This window comes from Bubalus bubalis, chromosome 17 (genome assembly GCF_019923935.1).
Source record: "Bubalus bubalis isolate 160015118507 breed Murrah chromosome 17, NDDB_SH_1, whole genome shotgun sequence".
NCBI classification, from domain to species: domain Eukaryota; kingdom Metazoa; phylum Chordata; class Mammalia; order Artiodactyla; family Bovidae; genus Bubalus; species Bubalus bubalis.
Window position 1 is genome coordinate 37,763,349 of NC_059173.1, and position 22,143 is coordinate 37,785,491.

The 22,143-nt window shown below is 36.9% G+C and overlaps 2 protein-coding genes and 1 long non-coding RNA gene across 6 annotated transcripts in view; 1 reads left to right on the top strand and 2 right to left on the bottom strand.

The window, feature by feature from the left end:
* FGF2 (fibroblast growth factor 2) overlaps positions 1-20,366 on the top strand; it is a 58,534-nt gene extending 38,168 nt beyond the window's left edge. The window contains exons 2-3 of the mRNA XM_006078943.4: positions 3,339-3,442; positions 17,279-20,366. Coding sequence (XP_006079005.1) covers positions 3,339-3,442; positions 17,279-17,464 — 290 coding nt within the window. The 3' untranslated portion in view covers positions 17,465-20,366. The remainder of the gene's footprint in view (positions 1-3,338; positions 3,443-17,278) is intronic.
* Positions 662-16,677, bottom strand: LOC123329962. The gene is made up of 6 exons (XR_006545604.2): positions 13,343-16,677; positions 9,650-9,707; positions 7,651-7,772; positions 5,299-5,431; positions 2,457-2,542; positions 662-1,293 (listed from the first exon to the last, which is right to left on the bottom strand). It is a non-coding gene; the product is annotated as an uncharacterized LOC123329962 (long non-coding RNA).
* Positions 17,652-22,143, bottom strand: part of NUDT6 (nudix hydrolase 6) — a 58,177-nt gene continuing 53,685 nt past the window's right edge. For all 4 annotated transcript variants that reach the window (XM_044930406.1, XM_006078944.3, XM_025268029.2 and 1 more), the window contains one exon: positions 17,652-18,319. In XM_044930406.1, coding sequence (XP_044786341.1) covers positions 17,922-18,319 — 398 coding nt within the window. In that variant the 3' untranslated portion in view covers positions 17,652-17,921. The remainder of the gene's footprint in view (positions 18,320-22,143) is intronic.

Consider the following 22,143-nt stretch of genomic DNA (forward strand, 5'->3'; position numbering starts at 1 on the left):
TTAAGAGAATAAAGTCTCAGGTAAATGAAGCCTACCTGATCTCAAAAGGAAAAAATGTCAGATCAGGTTAGTTGACAATGTTATTCTTATATTTCATATACTTACTGATTTGTCAATTTTTGCTTCAGACAATTCCGTTCTGTTTTTTTTCTTGAGGTATCTCTCCTGATTATGAAATAACTTTGCTCATATCTAGTTACACTAGTTGCCTTGCCAGATACTAATATAGCCATACCAGCATTCTTAATAATTAGGGTGTGCAACTTATGTATTTTCCCACATTATTTTCAATTCGCTCATATCTTTGTATTTAAAGTGCTTTTCTTGTAAACAACATAGTTGGGTTTTGCCTTTTATCTTGTTGACAGTTTATTCACCTTTAAAAAGTGAAGTATTTAGTTCCTTTATATTTAGTTTAATTATTGATATGTTGAGTCCCTTGGACTGCAAGGAGATCCAACCAGCCCATTCTGAAGGAGATCAGCCCTGGGATTTCTTTGGTGGAAGGAATGATGCTAAAGCTGAAACTCCAGTACTTTGGCCACCTCATACGAAGAGTTGACTTCTTGGAAAAGACTCTGATGCTGGGAGGGATTGGGGGCAGGAGGAAAACGGGACGACAGAGGATGAGATGGCTGGATGGCATCACTGACTTGATGGACGTGGGTCTGAGTGAGCTCCGGGAGTTGGTGATGGACAGGGAGGCCTGGCGTGCTGCAATTCATGGGGTCGCAAAGAGTCAGACACGACTGAGCGACTGGACTGAAGTGAACTGAACTGATTGATAATGTTTGGGTTTAATTTGCCATCTTGGAATTTGTTTACCCCATTTGTTCGTCCTTTTGTTTCTCTTTTCCTGCCTTCTTTTGGGTTGTAGTTTTCCATATTCCATTTTTCTGAGACAAAAATGGCCCAGCTGTTAACTATTGGGGTAGTTCAGGAGTTAACTTTGCTGTTGAACTCTACCTTGTCTTTTCAGCTCTCTCTTCATCCTCCTTTTCATTTGGTGAAGGCTCAGTGGTTCTCGGGGGCTCTCAGCTCTGTTCTGCTTCCAGCCTTCAGTGGATAGCTGCTTTGCACTCAGCAAGGCCTAGGTGATTCAGAAGGATCTGAGGCCCTTTTGTTCTGTCTTCTGCCTGTCAGGTGTGATGGTTGTACACTAGGTGTAAGCTCTGTAGGAGAGAACTGGCAGGTGGGTATGGAATTGCTCTTTGATATCAGCAGCTATTAAAAGTCTGTAAAAATTCAGCTGGTTTATTTATACTCCCCATTTGGGCAGGATTATTCTTCTTCCTGTTAAAAATGGAAGCAGGTCATCTCTCTTTGTGGGGAAGGGACCCCAAATGTGGAATTCTTTAAGTGAAATTTTGTTTGTTTAGATCTCTTTATACCCCAGATCTGATGGGTTTTTAAAAGAAAATCTATGATTTTGTGGATTATCCAGCTTCTTATTTAGGCTCTGGTTCCTGTTTCTATTTTTATGGTTATATGGTAATAGAAACACTTTTCAGGCATTGACAGTTTACTTTTTAGTGGCTTATCAAATAACAGTATCCAAACGTGAATTCCCAAGGAATCTATGAAAGGCCAATGAATAAATGAATGACATTTACTTTTGCTTCTGAGTCACTGGTATTGACCACACGTTAATATCCATAATCTGACTTATGAACAGAAATTATACATTTACAAAATGGTGGGCTAGAGCTAGGCTAGTTTATTGATAAATTGCCATAAAAAAATAGTGATTGACTATGCAGTCATGAGCATTTATACAACCTCATGAGTTAAAAAGAGATGCTCATGTATCATATATGACTTAAGGATCTAATCATTAATAGAATTTTGCTTGTATTTGTCAAAAATCTTTTCTACATTTTTCCATAATGTTGTAAAAAACTTTTGTTTTCATGACTTGATTATATTCCTTTTACTTTGTATCTTATTTATTTATTTATATTTTACTTTGTATCTTTTAAGATTCTGCAGAAGAATTTCACCTGGAATGACTGGTACATTGAGGAGAATCAGACATAAAATTAAATGTACTTGATTCCCTTTGTGGTAATTTATAATGCAGGTTATGAGAAGCACAGTTCTGAGAAGTCTGACAGTACGAGACAGCAAAAGAGACACTGATGTATAGAACAGTCTTATGGACTCTGTGGGAGAGGGAGAGGGTGGGAAGATTTGGGAGAATGGCATTGAAACATGTAAAATATCATGTATGAAACGAGTTGCCAGTCCAGGTTCGATGCACGATACTGGATGCTTGGGGCTGGTGCACTGGGATGACCCAGAGGGATGGTATGGGGAGGGAGGAGGGAGGAGGGTTCAGGATGGGGAATGCATGTATACCTGTGGCGGATTCATTTTGATATTTGGCAAAACTAATACAATTATGTAAAGTTTAAAAATAAAAAAAAAAAAAAAAAAAAAAAGTTAATCTGACTTACCAAGAATTTCTTAAATTTAACTGGCCCCAGAACCTGTTTTTTAAGTAACCTCTGTTAGTCAAAATACATTTTGGAGAATGCTGCCTCTGAATAGCAAAAGAGAAATTTTAAACTTAATTTTCATTGAGTTGATTAGATGATTATTTGTCCATCTAGCATTATCATGCTTATGTAATATCTATTTTTTGTTTTCTGACGATCTGTTTAATATTGACAGTGTAGTGTAACATATTGGTCATCCTCTTCAGGATCTTATAGGCTGAAATCTTCATCACACCATATAAGCAAATTAAATGTAAACATTATTTTTTTGCAAATATCTAGTTGAAAAATAAAATCTATATATCAAAATCTGTCCATAAAGAAAGATGAATACATTTGCATTGTATTGAATGGAAAGCTAGAAATAATAAACTCAAGGAAATACAAACCAAAAGATAATAGTGAGCAATTATATTTTATTTGTGAAGAACAGGTTAAAAATAGCTTTTAAGGAATTTAAACTTAAGTAGTAGTGTGAAAATTCTCTTAATTGGTTTATATATTTATGTACCCTTCAAATATGTACACTCAAAAAAAAAAATCTTTAGTTAACAAGGCCAAGTGGAGGTAATTACCTATTGAACAAGAGAAATTCTCCATCTGTCCCTCTTACCAGCTGACACTGGAGTGAGAAGGGAGTCCAGAGGCACTTGTGCTCTAGAGGGTCATTCGCTCTAATAGAATTTAACTGACATTTCACCTCGGCCCCCAGCTCCTTGCCAGGGTGGACTAGCTGGTTGCCTGCGTCTCATCTTTTCCCTGTATGTTGCCTAAATGTGTTGTGTAGATGCCTCATTTTCCTATGATGCTACAAAGGTAATTTTTCTCTGTTACTTACAGTCAAACTACAACTTCAAGCAGAAGAGAGAGGGGTTGTGTCTATCAAAGGAGTGTGTGCAAACCGTTACCTTGCTATGAAAGAAGATGGAAGATTACTAGCTTCCGTAAGTAATGCTTTCTGTATTTATATTTTTTTCTTTAACTTTTATTGCTGTGAATTTACTAGTATTGGTATTTATTAAATTTTTACTAAGGTTTTGCAAATATTATACCACTTAATCTTCACATTCATATAAATAGTATTATACACTTATTTCACAGATGCAAAAACTATAGTTCTGAGGGAGCAATAAAGCAACCAAGAAAAGACAGCTCGTGTGAGGCAGAGTCTGGAGGGCACGCCAGGTGGTCTTAACTGTCTTGACTCCCGAGTAGGCACTCTAATTCACTGCATTTTGCTGCAAAGCTATTAAACTTTAGTTATAAAAATATATTGTGCAGTTGTCTGAAGAGCATTGGGATGGACATACAAAATTTTGAGTATGAGTTTTAAAACTTCTTTAAAATTTGACATACAAAACACTATATAGAATACTCTTTGCCAATTCCATGGACTGCAGCCTACCAGGCTCCTCCATCCATGCAATTTTCCAGGCAAGAGTACTGGAGTGGGTTGCAATTTCCTTCTCCAGGGGATCTTCCCGACTCGGGGATTGAACCCAGGTCTCCTGCAATGCAGGCAGACACTTTACCCTCTGTGCCACCAGGAATGCCTGTGGGCTCCTCACTTAGGTACAAATGCTGGCTCTGTCACTTATTAGCTGTGTGTTCCTGGGCAAACTATTCTGAGTTCGTTCCCTTAGCTATAACACAGAGACAACAATGATCCTATCTCAGTTTTTGTGCAGACTAGTTTATATCAAGTGCCAAAATCAGGGTCTCTTATACATAGTAGGTGCTCCAGATTTTTACCTCCTCCTTCTGTTCTCACTTATAAACAAGCTCATTTATGAGCAAAGACTTTTGTCTTTTTATCTCTGCCACTCCAGGGTCCTCACTCCTGGCTAGTATCTTCTCCATCAATGCAGGTTCTCTGTCAACTTCGACCATTATTATTACAACTGGGATTACAAGTCTGTTGACCAGACTGCGTGGGCAATGATGCAGGGAAACAGAGCAGTATAATAGACACAGACCCTACTTGTGTCATTGCGAGAGTAGGAAAGACATGTACCTAAAAGTGTGTGTATACACAAACCTCAGCCATGATACCAGTTTCCTCACAGAAGGGATCTAACAATACTTATTAGGTGTTTTGAGCTTATACAGATAGTTTTTGATTTTTTTTTTTCTGAGTGAAGATCTTTGGATTTCTTTTTAATTAACTTAATGGTGTGTAGTTGACAATGTCACATTAGTTTCTGCTGTACAGCAAAGTGAGTCAGTTATGCATAATATATTCTTTTTAAGATTCTGTTCCCATATAGGTCATTAGGATTTGAGTAGAGCTCCCTGTGCTATAAAGTAAGTAAGTAAAGTTGCTCAGTCGTCTCTGACTCTTTGCAACCCCATGGACTGTAGCCTACCATGCTCCTCCATCCATGGGATTTTCCAGGCAAGGGTACTGGAATGGGTTGCCATTTCCTTCTCCAGAGGATCTTCCTAACCCAGGGATCGAACCCGGGTTTCCTGCACTGTAGGCAGATGCTTTACCATCTGAGCCACCAGGGAAGCCCTTACTAGTTATCTGTTTTATATATGTGTACATGTCATTCTCAATCTCCTAATTTATCCCTCCCTCCTGGGTAATTATCAGTTTTTTACATCTGTGACTCTCTTTCTACTTTTAAAATAAATTCACTTGTACCATTTCTTCAGATTCCACATATAAGCAATATGTTATGATATCTGTCTTTCCTTACTTCTCTCAGTATGACAATCTCTAGGTCCATTCATGTTGCTACAAATGGCATTATTTCATTTTTTAATGACTGAGTAATATTTCATTGTATATACATACCACATCTTCTTTATCCATTTCTCTGTTGATAGACATTTAGGTTGCTTCCATGTCCTGGCTATGTAAATAGTGCTGCAACAAACACTCGAGTGGCGTGTATCGTTTTGAAATACGGTTTTCTCCAGATATATGCCTGGGAGTAAGATTGCTGGGTTATATGGTAACTGTTTTTGGTTTTCTGAGAAGCCTCCATACTATTCTCCATAATGACTATACCAATTTACATTCCCACTAACAGTGTAGGAGGGTTCCCCTTTCTCCACACCCTCTTCTAGCATTTATTGTTTGTGGATTTTTAAATTAATGACCATTCTGACTGATGTGAGGTGATACCTTATTGCTCTAGTAATTAGTGATGTTGAGTATCTTTTCATGTGCCTCTTGGTCATTTGTACATGATCTTTGGATTTCTGAAGGGACTGAAACATACTTACAGAGAAAAAGAATATTCACTGAGTGATCATGTGATTAAGATATATTTATTATGATATTATGTTTGTGATTTTTGCAGGATAAAACTCTAGGTGTAGTGGTGCTTTCTCTCTCCCTTTTTGTAACAGAATAAAAATTTAGAATGGTCTTCAAGAATAGTCAGTGTTTTTGAGTGTACTAGATACTATGCTAGGCATTAGGATTATAAAACTGAATGCCAAAAGAGACACTGATGTATAGAACAGTCTTATGGACTCTGTGGGAGAGGGAGAGGGTGGGAAGATTTGGGAGAATGGCATTGAAACATGTAAAATATCATGTATGAAATGAGTTGCCAGTCCAGGTTCGATGCACGATACTGGATGCTTGGGGCTGGTGCACTGGGACGACCCAGAGGGATGGAATGGGGAGGGAGGAGGGAGGAGGGTTCAGGATGGGGAACACATGTAAACCTGTGGCGGATTCATTTTGATATTTGGCAAATCTAATACAGTTATGTAAAGTTTAAAAATAAAATAAAATTAAAAAAAAAAAAAAAAGAAAGTATTTTGAATGTAATAAAAATAGAAACACACACACACAAAAAAAAAAAAAAAAAAAAAAAAAAAAAACTGAATGCCAAATGGCCTGTGCCTTTAATGAGTGGCAGTCCTGGGGAGGCAGAATTGTAAATAAGTATTTGTTGTAACGTGTAAGGGGATTGATATGTTCCTTTTCTATCTTGCATGGATGCATAGTAATATAGGAAAGGAAGTAAAATGTTTTGAGATAGGAAACAGTATAGGAAAGGAAGTGATTAAATGTGTCTAGATTGGGGAAGATGACCTATAAGAGGATTGTATGGAGATTGGGTTATGGGTAATTTTAGGACACAGCACATGCAGAGACATGGATGCAGGAAGCTTACTAGGAGTCTCTCCAGAAGTAGTTTACTACTGTGGGAGTGTAAGGTGCAAAGGCAGTACGAGGTAGAAGGGAAGAGATGTGGCTGGAGAGGCAGGTAAACTGCCTCCTGAAGTATCTAATGTGTCATGTTGCAGTCAGCAGTGGGAAACTGTGAAGTGTTTTAAGAAGACACACATCAGATTTGAATTTGAGAAAGTTCTCTTGCAGCAATGTAGAGAATGGATTGGAGGGGGCCAGGACTGGCGGAGACAGAGCAGTTAGAAGGCTATGTGAATAGTCCAAGCAAGTGATAAGAACCTGGCAATAACAGGATGGAGCAATGAAGTTGATCAGGTTTGGGACTGGAATAAAGGAAAAAGTCAAAGATGACATCTGGGTTTCCAGTTTGGATGAAGAGGTAGATGAGAAAGGGGTTAGAAGAAAAGAGCAAGTTCTAGGAAAAGGTAATACAGGTTCAAATTTAGTCTTATCTAGTTTGAGGTAAGAGAAATTCAGGTGAAGATGTTTAACTACACAGTTGGAATTATGGGTTTGGACTTTAGAGGTCTGTGTTGACCTCGGTGTCATCAGTATATAGTGGATAAATGAGGGGAATGGATGAACTTTCCTAGGCAAAAAAAAAAAAAATATATATATATATATAAAAAACAATGAAGACTACTTGCATGTCTTCCACTGTTCTTGCTACAAGCCTGTTGTCAACTCAAGGGATGATGTAATACTTGGGAATGTACTGAAGTAGCATGTTAAGTATTTCCAGGACAGTGAATCTAAGGTTAACTCCAGTATTTTCACCTCGGGATGTGACAGACACACACAGCATGAATCACTTAGTCTTCTGTAATAGTGTTGATTTGGCTACCACCAGACAGTAATGGTGGTGGAGGTAAGAAAGGAGATGACAACATTAGCTTCTGTCTTAACTATGGACAACACTAGTCAAAATGGTTTCAAAGCTCCAGACTTTGCTATGTCTGGCTCAGTCTGGCTCAGTGAGTGACTTCAGATTCTTACCCTGTGGTTTTCCATTATTGAGATTAGAAGATCCAGTAACCTGGTAATCATGGTGTTCCTGTAAGATCATCACTGGAGGGGTTATATTTATCTTGAGAACATAGGCTGGAACATAGGTTCATCTGTAATGATAAAAAGCTCTATAATTATCTAAAGTGATGATAAGCTATTCTACTTTATTTATGAAAACTTTTTTTTTTTAATTGAAGTTTAGTTGATTTATAATGTTTTAGTTTCTGGTATACAGCAAAGTGATTCAGTTTTACACACACATGCACTGGCAGTTTAGTCTTTGGGGCTGCAAGAATTGGACACTTCTTAGCGACTAAACCACCACCACATACATACACACATTTTTTTCACATTCATTTCCCTTATAGATTATATAAGACACTGAATATAGCTCTCTGTGCTATAAAGTAGACCTTGTTGCTTTTTTTTATATATAGTAGCTTGTATCTGGTAATCCCAAACTCCTTATTCTTCTTCCCCTTTGGTAAGCATTAGTTTGTTTTCTATCTCTATGGGTCTGTTTCTGTTTTGTAAATAAGTTGATTTATATATTTTTCAGATTCCACATATAAGTGATATGTGGTATTTCTCTTTTTCTGTCTGATGGACTTCACTCAGTAAGATAATCTCTAGGTCCATCCATGTTGCTTCTATGGCATTATTCTATTTTATGGCTGAGTACTATTCCATTGTGTATATATACCACATCTTCTTTATCCACTCATCTGCTGATGGATATTTAGGTTGAGAAGCTACTCTACAGTGCATCTCTGAAACTACTAGGGTTATAAAAGAGGAGAAAATTTATGACACTAGACCTAAAAACTGAGCTTTCTTCTCATTCTTACAGAATACTCTATAAGTTAGAATTCAGAGAATTTTGACTCCTTCTCTTGGTAAATAGGCATTAAGTGTCCCAAACTTGCTTCTGTACCATCAGAAGCATAAACTACTCTAAAATGAACAGTGTTTTCTAGTGTCTCCCTTAGCTAATAAGCAGGACCTTTCACAATATTTATGGTCACAGCATTTTTAGTCTTAAATATATTTCTGTCCCCTTGAACAGAAATTAATTCTTCCTGATACAACAGACTTCCTTTAGATTGGTATAGCAAGAGTTAAATCAGCAATGCTCAGATATTTACCACAAACTCTGTAGGGACAAAGCCACAGTTGTTACACATAAATGGAAAATTCAGGATTTATCGATTTTCTTTGAGGAATGGCACCAGCCAAGATCCATTTGTTCCAGCTCCCGTCCTAGAAGCTATTCCTGCCAAGTTCATGAGTTAATCTCTAGTCTTACGATACAGTTTGTATGGCTTTCTGCCTTGCATTTCAACAGCCATCCTCTTTCAGATTAGTCTGGGTGGGCTGTGTCAATTTTCAGATGAAAAAGTAAGTGTTGCTACTCCCAAACCAAGGAGGTGGTTCAGTAAGTGGCATGCTTCTTGGAGCCAGATCCATAGGCATTGAGCTGTCAACAGCAGCTTTTAGATACGAAATTAAAAGTCTTGATCCTTGGCTATTAATATCATCTTGCCAACATTTACTGGGTTGAAATGAATCACTGATGGTGAGACATCCCATAGCTAGGGATGTCACGGGGGACCCACTCAGGTGACTTTCCAGAGACTACTGGGCATGTAAGAAAAAAACAAAACGACTTTGCATGTAAGTCCAAGGTTGTGACCAGTAGCCATCACGTGGGGATGCAGATGTTCCTTATTATGTAGAGACACTGGGTTTATAAACTTGAACTTGCCAAAGGCATAATTCTTTCCACTCTTCTACGGGGCCCTATTTCACATCCATCCCTGGGTTCTTCTGCATTTCCCCCTGTGTGTGATTCCCACACAGATTTATAAAACTCGTTTCCTTCCCTTCAGAAAGAGCATTCTGGATAACAAAACATTTAGTTTCTAGGAGTCACATTAGGTTGACTACCACCAGTTGAGAGTATAAAAACAAGACTTAAGTTATGTACCTCTTTTTTTTTCCCCAACATCTTCACATGTTAAGGGTCATCTTCCCCCTCTTCGAAGCTAGAAAATATAAATGTACAAGCAGTAACTAAATTTATCTGCCAAAGCATAAATTAAGGCTGACGTTGAGTATTCTTTAATACACAACAGACTCCTTATTCCGCTCCATAGCAAGATAAATTCTGTTGCTATGAGCAACAGAAGCCCATAACAAACATTAGAATTTGATTTCTTCAGTGTTCAAAAATTGCATATAATAAGGTTAACTGTGATCTTAAGTTTAAATCACCAAACCTCAGTGTTAGCACTGGTATGAAAAAATTTGCCTGATCTTTATCTGCTAGAAAGTTGCATGTTGTTTTCTATATTATGTGATATATTATGATAACCTAAACAAAATAACTTAGTATTAGAATGTATTTGACCTGTGTTGATCCATATGAAATATGCAAAAATTATATTATCTGAGGATACACATTTAATTACTGTAAAATACTTTTTCACTTATCAAATAGGGGGCCTTATAATGAAATGAAACGTACACACATAGTAAAGGAAAAGATTTTTGAGGGTTCACTTAGATTGGCAAAATATACTGATTAAATTTGTCAGAAAAATGCAGTAATTAAAGAGCAATATATATCATTTTAATTTTCTTTAAAATCATTTTTAAAAGATAAAAAGCTTCCCTGGTGGCTCAGATGGTGAAGAATCCACCTGCAGTGTGGGAGACCTGGGTTTGATCCCTGAGTCAGAAGATGCCCTGGAGAAGGAAATGGCAACCCACTCCAGTACTCTTGCCTGGAGAATCCCATGGACAGAGGAGCCTGGCAGGCTGCAGTCCATGGGGTCTCGAAAAGTAGGACATGACTTAGCAACTGACACTTAACACTAGATTAGATGCAAACACTACTACATATTAAGAACTACTGCTTTTTTTTTTTTAATTTTATTTTTAAACTTTACATAATTGTATTAGTTTTGCCAAATATCAAAATGAATCTGCCACAGGTATACATGTGTTCCCCATCCTGAACCCTCCTCCCTCCTCCCTCCCCATACCATCCCTCTGGGTCGTCCCATATAAAATTTTACACAGGCTACATACATACTACAATATTAAGATTAAATTTACTTTTAACTTTCCACACTCTGTGTGTCTTGTTTTGAAATAGTCAACACTGATACTGACATAATGTCTGTCTTTAATTCTCAGAAGTGGGGCAAGCAAAAGCATTTTTGGATTCATGTTGAGCAAACTCGTAAGTTAAAACTGCAACATCAAAGCACTGTAAAAGAATGAATAATCCAAAAAACAGCATGGTGGAAAGGCCCTAAGGGTCAATTTAACAGAAGTGCATGAGAATTCTGAGGCCAATATGTAAGGACAGGAGATTGGAGTGAGGGGGAAGGAGAAGAGAATTTACTCTAGTTCTTTTTTTTTCTTTCTTAAAGTGTGCCAGGGCTTTAAGATTGTTTGAAGGCTTAAAAATTGTTAAAAACTGGGAGGAATCAGAAGACAATCTCTACCCATATGGCATTTATAGTCTGGTGAAATAAAGTGGATATGTATATATAAATAAATGATCTGTATGTTTTAGAGCACAAAAATAAATGAGATGTTTTTATCCATCATGGTGTAACAAGAGTCACCTAAATTCAGTTACTTGAAAGATGCTTTTATTGTGGTCACACTGTAGTGCTAGGGTCAGGTTTTAAAAATATTGATTTTAGAATAGTTTTAGGTTTTCAGTCAAGTTGTGAATATACAATACAGAAAGCGTCTATACACTCCATTCCCAGCTTCTATTAACATATTACATTGCATGGTACCTCTGTCACAACTAATGAATCAATATATTGATAGATCATTATTAGCTAAAGTTCACACTTTATTCATATTAGTTTTACCTCATGTTCTTTTTCTGTTCCAGGATTAAGTTCAGGATACCACATTTAGTCATCCTGTCTCTTCAGTCTCCTCTACACTCTGACAGTTACTTAGGCTTTCCTTTTTTTGATTTGACAGTTTGAGGAGTACTGGTCAAATTAGGTCTTTCAGTTTGGGTTTGACTGATTAGACATGGGTTATAAGTGTTTGGGAGGTAGATCACAGAAGTAAAGTGCTATATTTTCATTGTATCACTTACCACTAATAATATTAACCTTGATCACCTGGCTGAGGTAGTGTTTGTCTCCACTGTAAAGTTACTCCTATTCACCCCTTTCTGTACTGTATTCTTTGGAAAAAAGTCACTATACACAATCTACATTTAAGAGATTGGGGGGTGGGGATGGGTGGGGGTTTATGCTCCATCCTTGAGGAAGTAGCTACATAAATTATTTGGAATTCTTTTGTATGAGAAATTTGTCTATTCTCCATTTATTTAATCATTTATATCAGTATATGTGCATAGGTATTTAATTTTATGCTTTGGGTTATAATCCAAAACTTTGCTGTGTATTTGAAATTGTTTCAGCTTTGACCACTGGGAGCTTTTTCAGTTGGCTCTCATGCTCTTTCACATACCCTAGACAATGTGGGCTTTTTTGAGTATTTCCTTATCTTATGGCCTCTAAGAGTGCTCTAGGTTCATCTTGTATATTCCCTACTCCAGCCTAGAATGAGCTATTTCTCTAAGGAGTTTGGTTTCTTCTAATACCATTAGAAAATGGTATTAGAAACCAAGATCTAGGTGTTTGCTTCTAGGCAGCCTTACCTGAAAGGGCAAGGCATACACCAACCTGAATATACATACACATATCTATGAACAGTTCCATATTTAACTATGTGTATAGTTTTATATTAAAAAATGAGTACATGCTGATGTATCCAACCCTAATCCACCAGTATCACATGAACCACTTTAGCCTTCCATGCTGGCTTGTCTATAGCCACCTACTCCAAGAGTGAGAAACCTGGTTCCTCCCATCTCCTGCAATTAGTTTTTCATTATGTGTAAATATCTCACACTGGTTCACTGTCTTTTAATTTACTTTGAAATTTCAAAATGTCTAGATGAAATACAAATCAAACTGTTAAAAACTGTTGATTATGCTTTTTCAAACTCTGTTCAGTTCTTTGCTATTTAGATTCCTACAAGGAGTCAAACTTCCAGCCCGCACATCTTTAAAACCATTAGCATCACTCATCGGTATCAACAAATGCTTATTAAGTCCCTTATCTTATTAAGATCCTAAGCTATGCTGGTTCATGTACATAGCATTCAGGAAAGTCTTGAGGTGTGGTCTACCACTGACACAAGATACATTTATATTACTCTCATACATGTACATCTACATTCATTTTTAGATTCCATACCTTTTAGAATTGAGAAGAATGGTTTACTGAAATTATTGTAACACACTTCCTAGCTTTCAAATAAATTAGTACTTTTCAAGTTCCAATTCTGTGGTTATTAGCATTAGTAAAAGGGAAAGAAAGTTAAGTGATGTCTGTTACATAGTAAGTGCTCAGTAAACATTTTTCTCCACTAGAATACCTACTATTCATCTCAAACTCAACATGTCCAAAACTGAATTCCAAATCTGTCCCTATAAAACCCATCCCCACTCATAGCTTTCCCCATCTCAGCAAGCCCATCACTGGGCACTAATGTCAGTGCCATCCTTGACTTCTCTGTATCTCTTACCCTGAACATCTGATCTGTCAGGTTAACTCTTGACAACTCTACCTGCAGAACACATCCAGGAGGAGACAGCTTCTAATCCTCTCTGGTGCCACCCCTGTGGTCCGAGCCTCCCTCTCTGTCTAGGTTCCTGAGCAAGCCGCCAACAGGTGTCTCCACATCTGCCTTTGGTCCAGAGTAATCCTGGAAAAATAGATCAGATCATGCTCAAAAGTCTACAGTGGCTTTTCATTTTCTCAGGATAGAAGCCAAAATATTTGTAATAGCCTACGACTCTTGTATCTCATTACTTCTCTGCCTCATTTCCTATTCCTTTTCTCCTCCAAACCTTCTGCTTTATTTAACCCTCTTGCACTTCATACTCTAGGCATGATTCTGTTGAAGGGATTTTACACTGGCTTTTCCCTCTGCTTGATGCTCTTCTCTGGTATCTGGAGGGTTAACCCCACCTCCTTCAAATTTTTGCTCAAATACCAGAGCCTACTGTTACTATGCTATTTAATACTGCAACCTAGTCTGTACCCCCCACCATTTCCGTTATCCTATTCAGCTTTATCATATAATTTACTCAATTATGCTGTTTATTGTATTCCACCAGTGAGAATTGGAGCAGCAAAAAGGGAGGGAACCTTGTTCAGATTTGTTCCCTTATGTATCCCAGTGCCTAGAAGAAAATATATGTTAAATGATTAAATGCATTATTTGAACTATGTGCTTTTTGTGTCCCCAAACTATTCTTAAATTTTAAAAAATGGAAAATTAAATTTGATGAAAAGGTATCTGATAGATACATGGGCAAAGGGTATCTACAATCTGAAGTTACTAAGAGCCTTGAATTTTGGATTCCTACATTTGTCAATGAGTATAACATTGTGTTGGGCAAAAAGTTCATTTTGATTTTTCTGTAATATGGTATGAAAACCTGAACAAACTTTATGGCTGACACAGTAAATAAAACGCTATGCATGAGAGCAGCCAATAACCACGAATTAAGGGATTTCCTAGCTCCTGCGCCTATGTAAAATAAGGCCTTGAAGAACAAGTTGTGTAAGCCCTTAGAAGCTACTTATCTACTGCCTCTGTGATGCCGCTTTTCCTTTTCTCTTAAGTTTGAAATGGTGAGCAGTTAAACATTGAGTATAAGAAAAAAGCTCTGTAAATATGTTTATAAAGTTAAAAAAAATTACATTGCATCAATTTTTAACAGGAATACTGACATCACAGCTAGTGAAGAGAGTTTGTAAACTCAGAATGGAAGGAACTGAAAATCACTTAAAATGGGATGTTAAATGCCTGGTTTTAGAGAGACTGAATTTTGGCCCTGCTACCCATTAAAAAGATGGGAGTTTGTTTTCAAGTGCAGAGCAGCAGTTTAGGAAACTTACATGTCTGAATGTTTGGCACAGATGCAGTTTCCTTTTCTCCCCTATGTGTAAAAGAACAAGAAACCTCTGTTTTAAAAAATTGTGGGTTCCATGATATATTATCCACTTAATCCCTGGTATCATTCCTTTTCTCTAAAATATTAGCAGTTGGCTGAGAAGTCATATATTATTGGTATGGTACATATCCCATTGGCCAAACATTATAGGTGAGACACCCTTGAGGCTAACCAAACACAAAAAATGAGCTTATCAACATCCTGAGGATAACTGATGTGGGTTAGGTCTACTTCTGGGGAATTAGCCCCAATCTCAATGGTGACCTTTCATGTTATCTTTATGATTACATGACTTTTCCTTTAACTCTACTCTTCTGCTTCTGATCTCAAACCTGGAACAGGGAAGAGGAAGATGTTTATTGCTGGCACTCAAAAATGACAAGATAACCTGTATTACTTTAACACATGAAGCACGATAATTTCATGAAACGTAGAGTGAAAATATTGGCTATACAATATTCACGTTAGTATATGTATTCCACTGTTATCACATTTGAATCTCTTTGAAAACCCCAAGATAGTCCTATGTATCATACAGCTGTTCCTTGTGCAATATCTGCTTCTCTGTAAGGCTACCTGTGATTTATTTGCATCAGAAAGTCTGAAGTTGTTTTCTTAGTTGCAAAAAATGACCAAACTAGATAAATTTGCATTTCAATTTATAAAAGTTAACTGTAGTCAGAACAAGCCAAGTAAAATTCTTATCCCTAGAAGCTGACTAAAGGAGCTAATATTCACTTTTAGGGCTTTTTCAGTACATTATTTTAGAACACTGATTATCATGCCAGTTCTTTTCATTGCTGTACTTACATGTTTTTCTCACACTTTATGCCACTGTGTTTATCTTAGAACCAAAGAATCTGGGAAAAGATTCATGTCTTTTGAATGTGGATTTCCCTAAACCTCAAGTTTCCTAGATTTGAGTATGTAGAAATCAGCTGGAATCTGGTATGCTCATAATACAAAACCATAGGTTTATGTCATGTGTCTGTGTACACATGTTGTATTTATATGCGGAGATATGTGTAAATTTATATGGTTTTCTATATAAAATTATCATCCTACCCTACTTACTTAATTGTAACATAAAATATAATTTTTCTTCTCTTAAATCGAGTAAGTCACTTGTTGACTTTTCCCCCCCTGAGGTCAGTAAATATCATCAGTGCTGCCCTATGAAGTTGATTTTTGAACATTTACCTGAAATAATGCAACAGCCTATTGGACTCTATAACTTGGAATATTATTTCCAGGTCTCACTATTTGTAAATCTAGCTATTTTCCACCTCCTCTAATAAACTGTTGAAGTAAAATGACAGAGTAGTTTCCCTTCCCACAAGAGACTGTCTAGATTATTTATTCCTCATTATCTATTAGTGTTTTGAGAATGCTGTGCTGTGCTTAGTTGCTCAGTTGTGTCCGACTCTTTGAGACCCCACGTTCTGCAGGCCACCAGGCTCCTCTGTCCATGGGAATTCTCCAGGCAAGAATACTGGAGTGGGTTGCCATGCCCTCCTCCAGGGGATCTTCCCAACCCAGGGATCGAACCTAGGTCTCCTGCATTGCAGGCAGATCTTTACTGACTGAGCCACCAGGGAAGCCCTTGAAAATGCTAACCATGTTTAATGTTCCAGTACAATTTTTTGGCATTATATACATTGGCAGTTTTCTGTACAATAAATTATTCTCTTTATGCCTCAGAATCAGTGTTAGTCACTAGGAAAAAACATAATTTAAGGAATAAATTGTTTCTTTGAGTAAAGTATTACTAAAACCCTTCTTCTTTATGGGAAGGTTACCCATGGGTTTCAGTACTAGAGATGCTGCTGCTGCTGCTAAGTCGCTTCAGTCGTGTCCGACTCTGTGCGACCCCATAGACGGCAGCCCACCAGGCTCCCCCGTCCCTGGGATTCTCCAGGCAAGAACACTGGAGTGGGTTGCTATTTCCTACTCCAATGCATGAAAGTGAAAAGTGAAGTGAAGTCGCTCAGTCGTGTCCGACTCTGTGTCACCCCATAGACGGCAACCCACCAGGCTCCTCCATCCATGGGATTTTCCAGGCAAGAGTACTGGAGTGGGGTGCCATTGCCTTCTCTGGTACTAGAGATGGATGGACCATAAATACCTAAGTGAAAGCCATTGCTTTGCGTTTCCCTAAGTTTTTCGTGCTTCCTGTTACTGGATTTATCCTTTGTGGAGATCACTGAAAATCGATGTTCATGGGATGTTTTAGTTCTGTGCCAGTGTGGTTTTTAGACCACCTGGGTGCTTTTGCTGCCCAATATCTGATCTGTCCGTTGTGAGGCTGCAGGATGGTCCTTGGACTGCTCCTCCAAAGATATGTGCTTCAAGTTGTCCTGCTGACATGCTGTGTTCCTGTCCCGCATCTTTCTGCAGATTAAGAAACCTGTGTCAGATTTTGGCCTGTTGAGTCTTGCTAGTTTGACTGTCCTGCTGAACCCAAAGCACTGTGTACTATTTCTTTAAATATTTAATATGAAAGTATCACAACAACTACTAATTTTTCCTTTATTTTGCAGAAATGTGTTACAGACGAGTGTTTCTTTTTTGAACGATTGGAGTCTAATAACTACAATACTTACCGGTCAAGGAAATACTCCAGTTGGTATGTGGCACTGAAACGAACTGGGCAGTATAAACTTGGACCCAAAACAGGACCTGGGCAGAAAGCTATACTTTTTCTTCCAATGTCTGCTAAGAGCTGATCTTAATGGCAGCATCTGATCTCATTTTACATGAAGAGGTATATTTCAGAAATGTGTTAATGAAAAAAAAATGTGTACAGTGAGCTGCTCAGTTTGGGTAACTGTTCAGATAACCGTTTATCTAAGAGTAAAATATTTAACCATTGCCTTAGTTTTTTTAAAAGAAAAAACACAATAACAGCAAAAATTCCTGGAAAATGTATACATTTCCACTTTTATACAGCATTTCCTTTTATCCAGTGAAACTTACCTAAAGCTACAATCTTTCATACAGTTGCTTCATTTGAAAAGAGGCTTTTAAAATGTGTACAAACAAGTTTTCTTCATGGAAATTATAGACATTAGAAAATTAAAGTCATATTTAGTTATTAACCCAAATGTCCACTACTTCCTATAATATGGCACACATTAATCTACATGTACAACTTAAACATTTTAAAAACATGTAAATATGAATTTAATCCATTCCTGTCATAGTTTTGTAATTGTCTGGCAGTTTCTTGTGATAGAGTTTATAGAACAAGCCTGTGTAAACTGCTGGCAATTCTTCCATGGTCAGATCAATTTTGTCAAACCCTTCTTTGTACCCATACAGCAGCAGCCTTGCAACTCTCCTTGTGATGGGAGTCGTATTTTTAGTCTTGACTAGATCACTGAGATTCATCCACTCACACTTCAAGCATTCACGCTGGCAAAAATTTATGGTGAATGAATATGGCTTTAAGCGGCAGATAATATACATATCTGACTTCCCAAAAGCTCCCGGATGGGTGTGCTGTTGCCGAATACTCAGGAGGGATCTGAATTCGGATTTTATACCAGTCTCTTCAAAAACTTCTCGAACTGCTGTATCTCCTACATAAAAGAAAATGTACAAATCAATAATGATTATACTTTTAGAAATTTAATCAAAGATTTTCAGATAAGGAAGCATTATTATGTAAAGATTCAAAAGGTAAAACTTTACCCTAAGAAAAGAAAGCTTTCCCTGTAAACTCTGTCCTCTGGACATCCTGAAAAAACAAAGTATTTTCTTACCACTGTATAGCTAAGAAGCTTTTGAAATACTAATTATTTCTTTGGCTTCTACTTGCAAGCTTACCCATCTATATATATGTATTTTGGGAGTCACGTATTTTTAAATTCTTCCTGCTTTATTTCCCAAAAGGTGAAAACATAGGTTGCAAAGCTGTAGTTAATATTCCTGTATATTTTTTCATTATTATCTTGTTCCTGATTATCCATTAAAACTGCCTAAACTGATAAACATTTGAAGTCAGAAAAAGTGATCCATTCTTCTTTACAAAAGTCTGTAGAGCTGCAGAATGTATAGAACTAGGAAATGATCCAAATCATCCCTGGTCTCTCCTGGGACTGTCAGGCCTCTGAAGTCATAGGTCGGATTTCGTTATAACCATTTTGTTATGCTCTTCTAGTTATTCTGTCAGTGTAATCCCACCATGGTAATTTCTGGCATTTTCTTTGTTTCTTGCTGTTTCAAAGAACTTGGATTCATTCTTCTAACACCAAAATGCTACAGTCATCAGAAGTTTAAAAAAAAACTTGCAATTTACAGACTTTTATAATATTACCAGGCTTTTCACATTTTATAAAGTTGATTTTTAAATAATACGCAAATTTCTAGGACAGGATTTTTATTGCCATTTACTTATTTTTGTGGCTGCTCTTTCTAAATATCCAGATGAACCTCCTACCTGGGATTTCTGTAATTTTGTGATGCTGTCATTGTCTCCCAAAGTGTTTATGAAAAGCCCTTAAAAAAGCTGCCTTCCTTGTCTATTTTCTGGGAAGTTTCACAATTGCCACAAGTATAGACTTTTGTTCAAATATCTTTTAATGCCTTCATTTTCTTGTTTGTCAGGTTGTAAATTGTATTTGGCTTCTCAGTAGTCCTGCTAGTGAGGAATAGGCAAGGAAGAGCAAGTAAACAAGAAATGTTGCAGTGTTTTTTCTAATAACATCTCTGGAAATAAGCACAGGGAGAGTAGTGTGTAAAATATGACATCTGTCAACCATATTTGAATTCTGTGTGAACGAACTTTTTAATTGAGATTTGCTAAAGATCAAATCAACATGGTTAGAAATTATATTTTTAAACTGAAAATATAGAAAAATATATGTTAAGAAAAGGAAAACTTGGCTTAAGAAAAATAATTTTTGTTGTATTAAAAAACTTGTATTAAGTTTGTTAAAGATTGTGGCACTAGTCTTAAATTTTACATGTCATTTGCTGATCTGACTTAAAAATTGTTTAAATGTTTAAAAAGTTCTTTAAACATTTTAAAATGAGCATGGGGGTCTTGTTCAGCTCTTAATAACACTAGTCAAGAGTTTAGCATTTAGTTCCTGTGTCTAGCCTGCTTGTATGTTATAGAAGCACAGGATGGGGCTGGTGAGTGAATCTGCCGGGCTTAGCCTTCACCACAGCAGCTGATTCAAAATCAGCACTGCCTGGATAGTTTGATGATCCATTTAACTTGAATCATGATGTCATTAACTAGACTAAAAATTAAATGGGCAAATAAGTGCTTTTAGATCTAGAGGAACCAACCCCTTCTATATTAAAATTGAAATCTCTTCTCCAAGGATTTTATGATGAATTAAAAAATTTTAATTTAGATACAGTGCTTTATTCGCTGGTATTATTTTAAATGTACTGTAAGTAAACTGAATAACGGTTTTATAGATTTGAAGAATATAGGAAAACCAAGAGGGTTTTGTTTTTATTTTTGCTGGTTGAAAGATAGAAATGTTTAAAAACATCATAGTGTTTTATTTAGTTAAAGGACAGTAATGAAATGGAGTTTATATTTGTTACTTCTATTTTGTAATATTTAATAACAGGATTAGGTTGAAATAAAATAATAGGAACAACTGTGCAGAATGTGGATTTTCCTGGTGTCTCCCCCTCACTCTGGTACACTGATGAGCTCTGAGCAGACCCCACTGCTTTACAGACCTTTGGCTATACAGGGGGTTCTCTTCCTGTCAGTGCTAATGAGATTTTTCCCCCCCCCCCCAGAAAGGCAGCTTTCTGTTTTTAACCTTATCTATAGATAACCTTTAGGAGAAGGCAATGGCACCCCACTCCAGAACTCTTGCCTGGAAAATCCCATGGATGGAGGAGCCTGGTGGGCTGCAGTCCATGGGGTTGCTAAGAGTTGGACACGACTGAGTGACTTCACTTTCACTTTTCACTTTCATGCATTGGAGAAGGAAATGGCAACCCACTCCAGTGTTCTTGCCTGGAATCCCAGGGATGGGGGAGCCTGGTGGGCTGCCGTCTATGGGGTCGCAGAGTCAGACACGACTGAAGCGACTTAGCAACAGCATAGATACCTTTGTACTCTGCTTCATTTACCTAATACTTATCAAAGAGTGAAGGATTCCAAACAAATGAGCTTCTTATTTTAACTAGTATTTACTGCTTAAGAGCCAGTATGGACATTTGCACATTTATGATGGCAGCAGTCCTATTACATACTTTCCTAAAAACAGAGTTTAAAGAAAATAAATAATTCCTGGTTGATTTGACTTCATCATTAAGAGTAATCTATTACTATACTGTTACAAAACAGAAATGTACTCTACATAGACATGGTCTTTCAGATCTCTATGTCTCTTATCATTTCTAGCTGCTTTCAGAGTTTTATCACTTCTGAGGCAATGCTTCAGTTTTTCCTACTCCTAGGCAATATGGTAAATGCCAGTTGCTGCTTTTTTCTTAATTCCATATGGCTGGAGGCATTTAAAAACAATCTCTGACTAGGTGGGTTGTTGTGATAACCACAAGTATTTTTAAAAAGTAGTGAATTTCTAGTTATATGGACTTGAAATGTTCCGGAGTACACTCAAACCTAAAGTGTACTTACATGGTATGGAAATGTGTTTATTTACATTTAAATATATCTGAAATTCAAAATATCAATGAAAACTCAAATGAAAAAAGTTATTCATTTGAGAAGGCAAGGTTCAAAAGAGGAAGTTATACAAACTTCCTATATACTGCTATTTGCCCAGTATGGATTAGATAAGGATGTAAAACAGACACTTAACTAGTTCACATGATCTCATATCACATAAGGATAGTGTGAGATAATCAGGAGTTCTAGAATAAATGGCTTTTTCTTTCAGCACTGGCACTACTACAAAATCCTTTTATTTCAACAGAAGACCTAGGGAAGACTAAGCTAAAGGTCAGTAAGCACCTAAAAACCAAAATCTGCTATGATATATTTGAATGTAGTGAAATTTACTTATAGGATGTTAGGAGTTGGCTCTATACTACAAATAGGGCATTTTCATCTGTGGAACATTAAAAAAAAATCATTTCAAGTATATATATATATATATATATACACTTAAAAATAATTTAGGGCACTGCCTTCATATAAATGATGGCTAAAGAGAGAATAAGGTACATATACACAGTGAGGAAAAAGTCATAGAAAAATAGTTAAGTATGAAATGAGTTATCTATTGATTTATTATGATAAAGACTGTGCCTGACACAATGGTTTAAGGAAGAGACAGGAAAACTCAGTTTCTACTCTCGATTTCCTGTAAAATCAGTGACATAAAGAATTCTTAGGTTATTTCAAACTTCCCTATCTTAGATACTGAGCTCAGTAAATTGTTTCAGGAAATTATCTCTCATT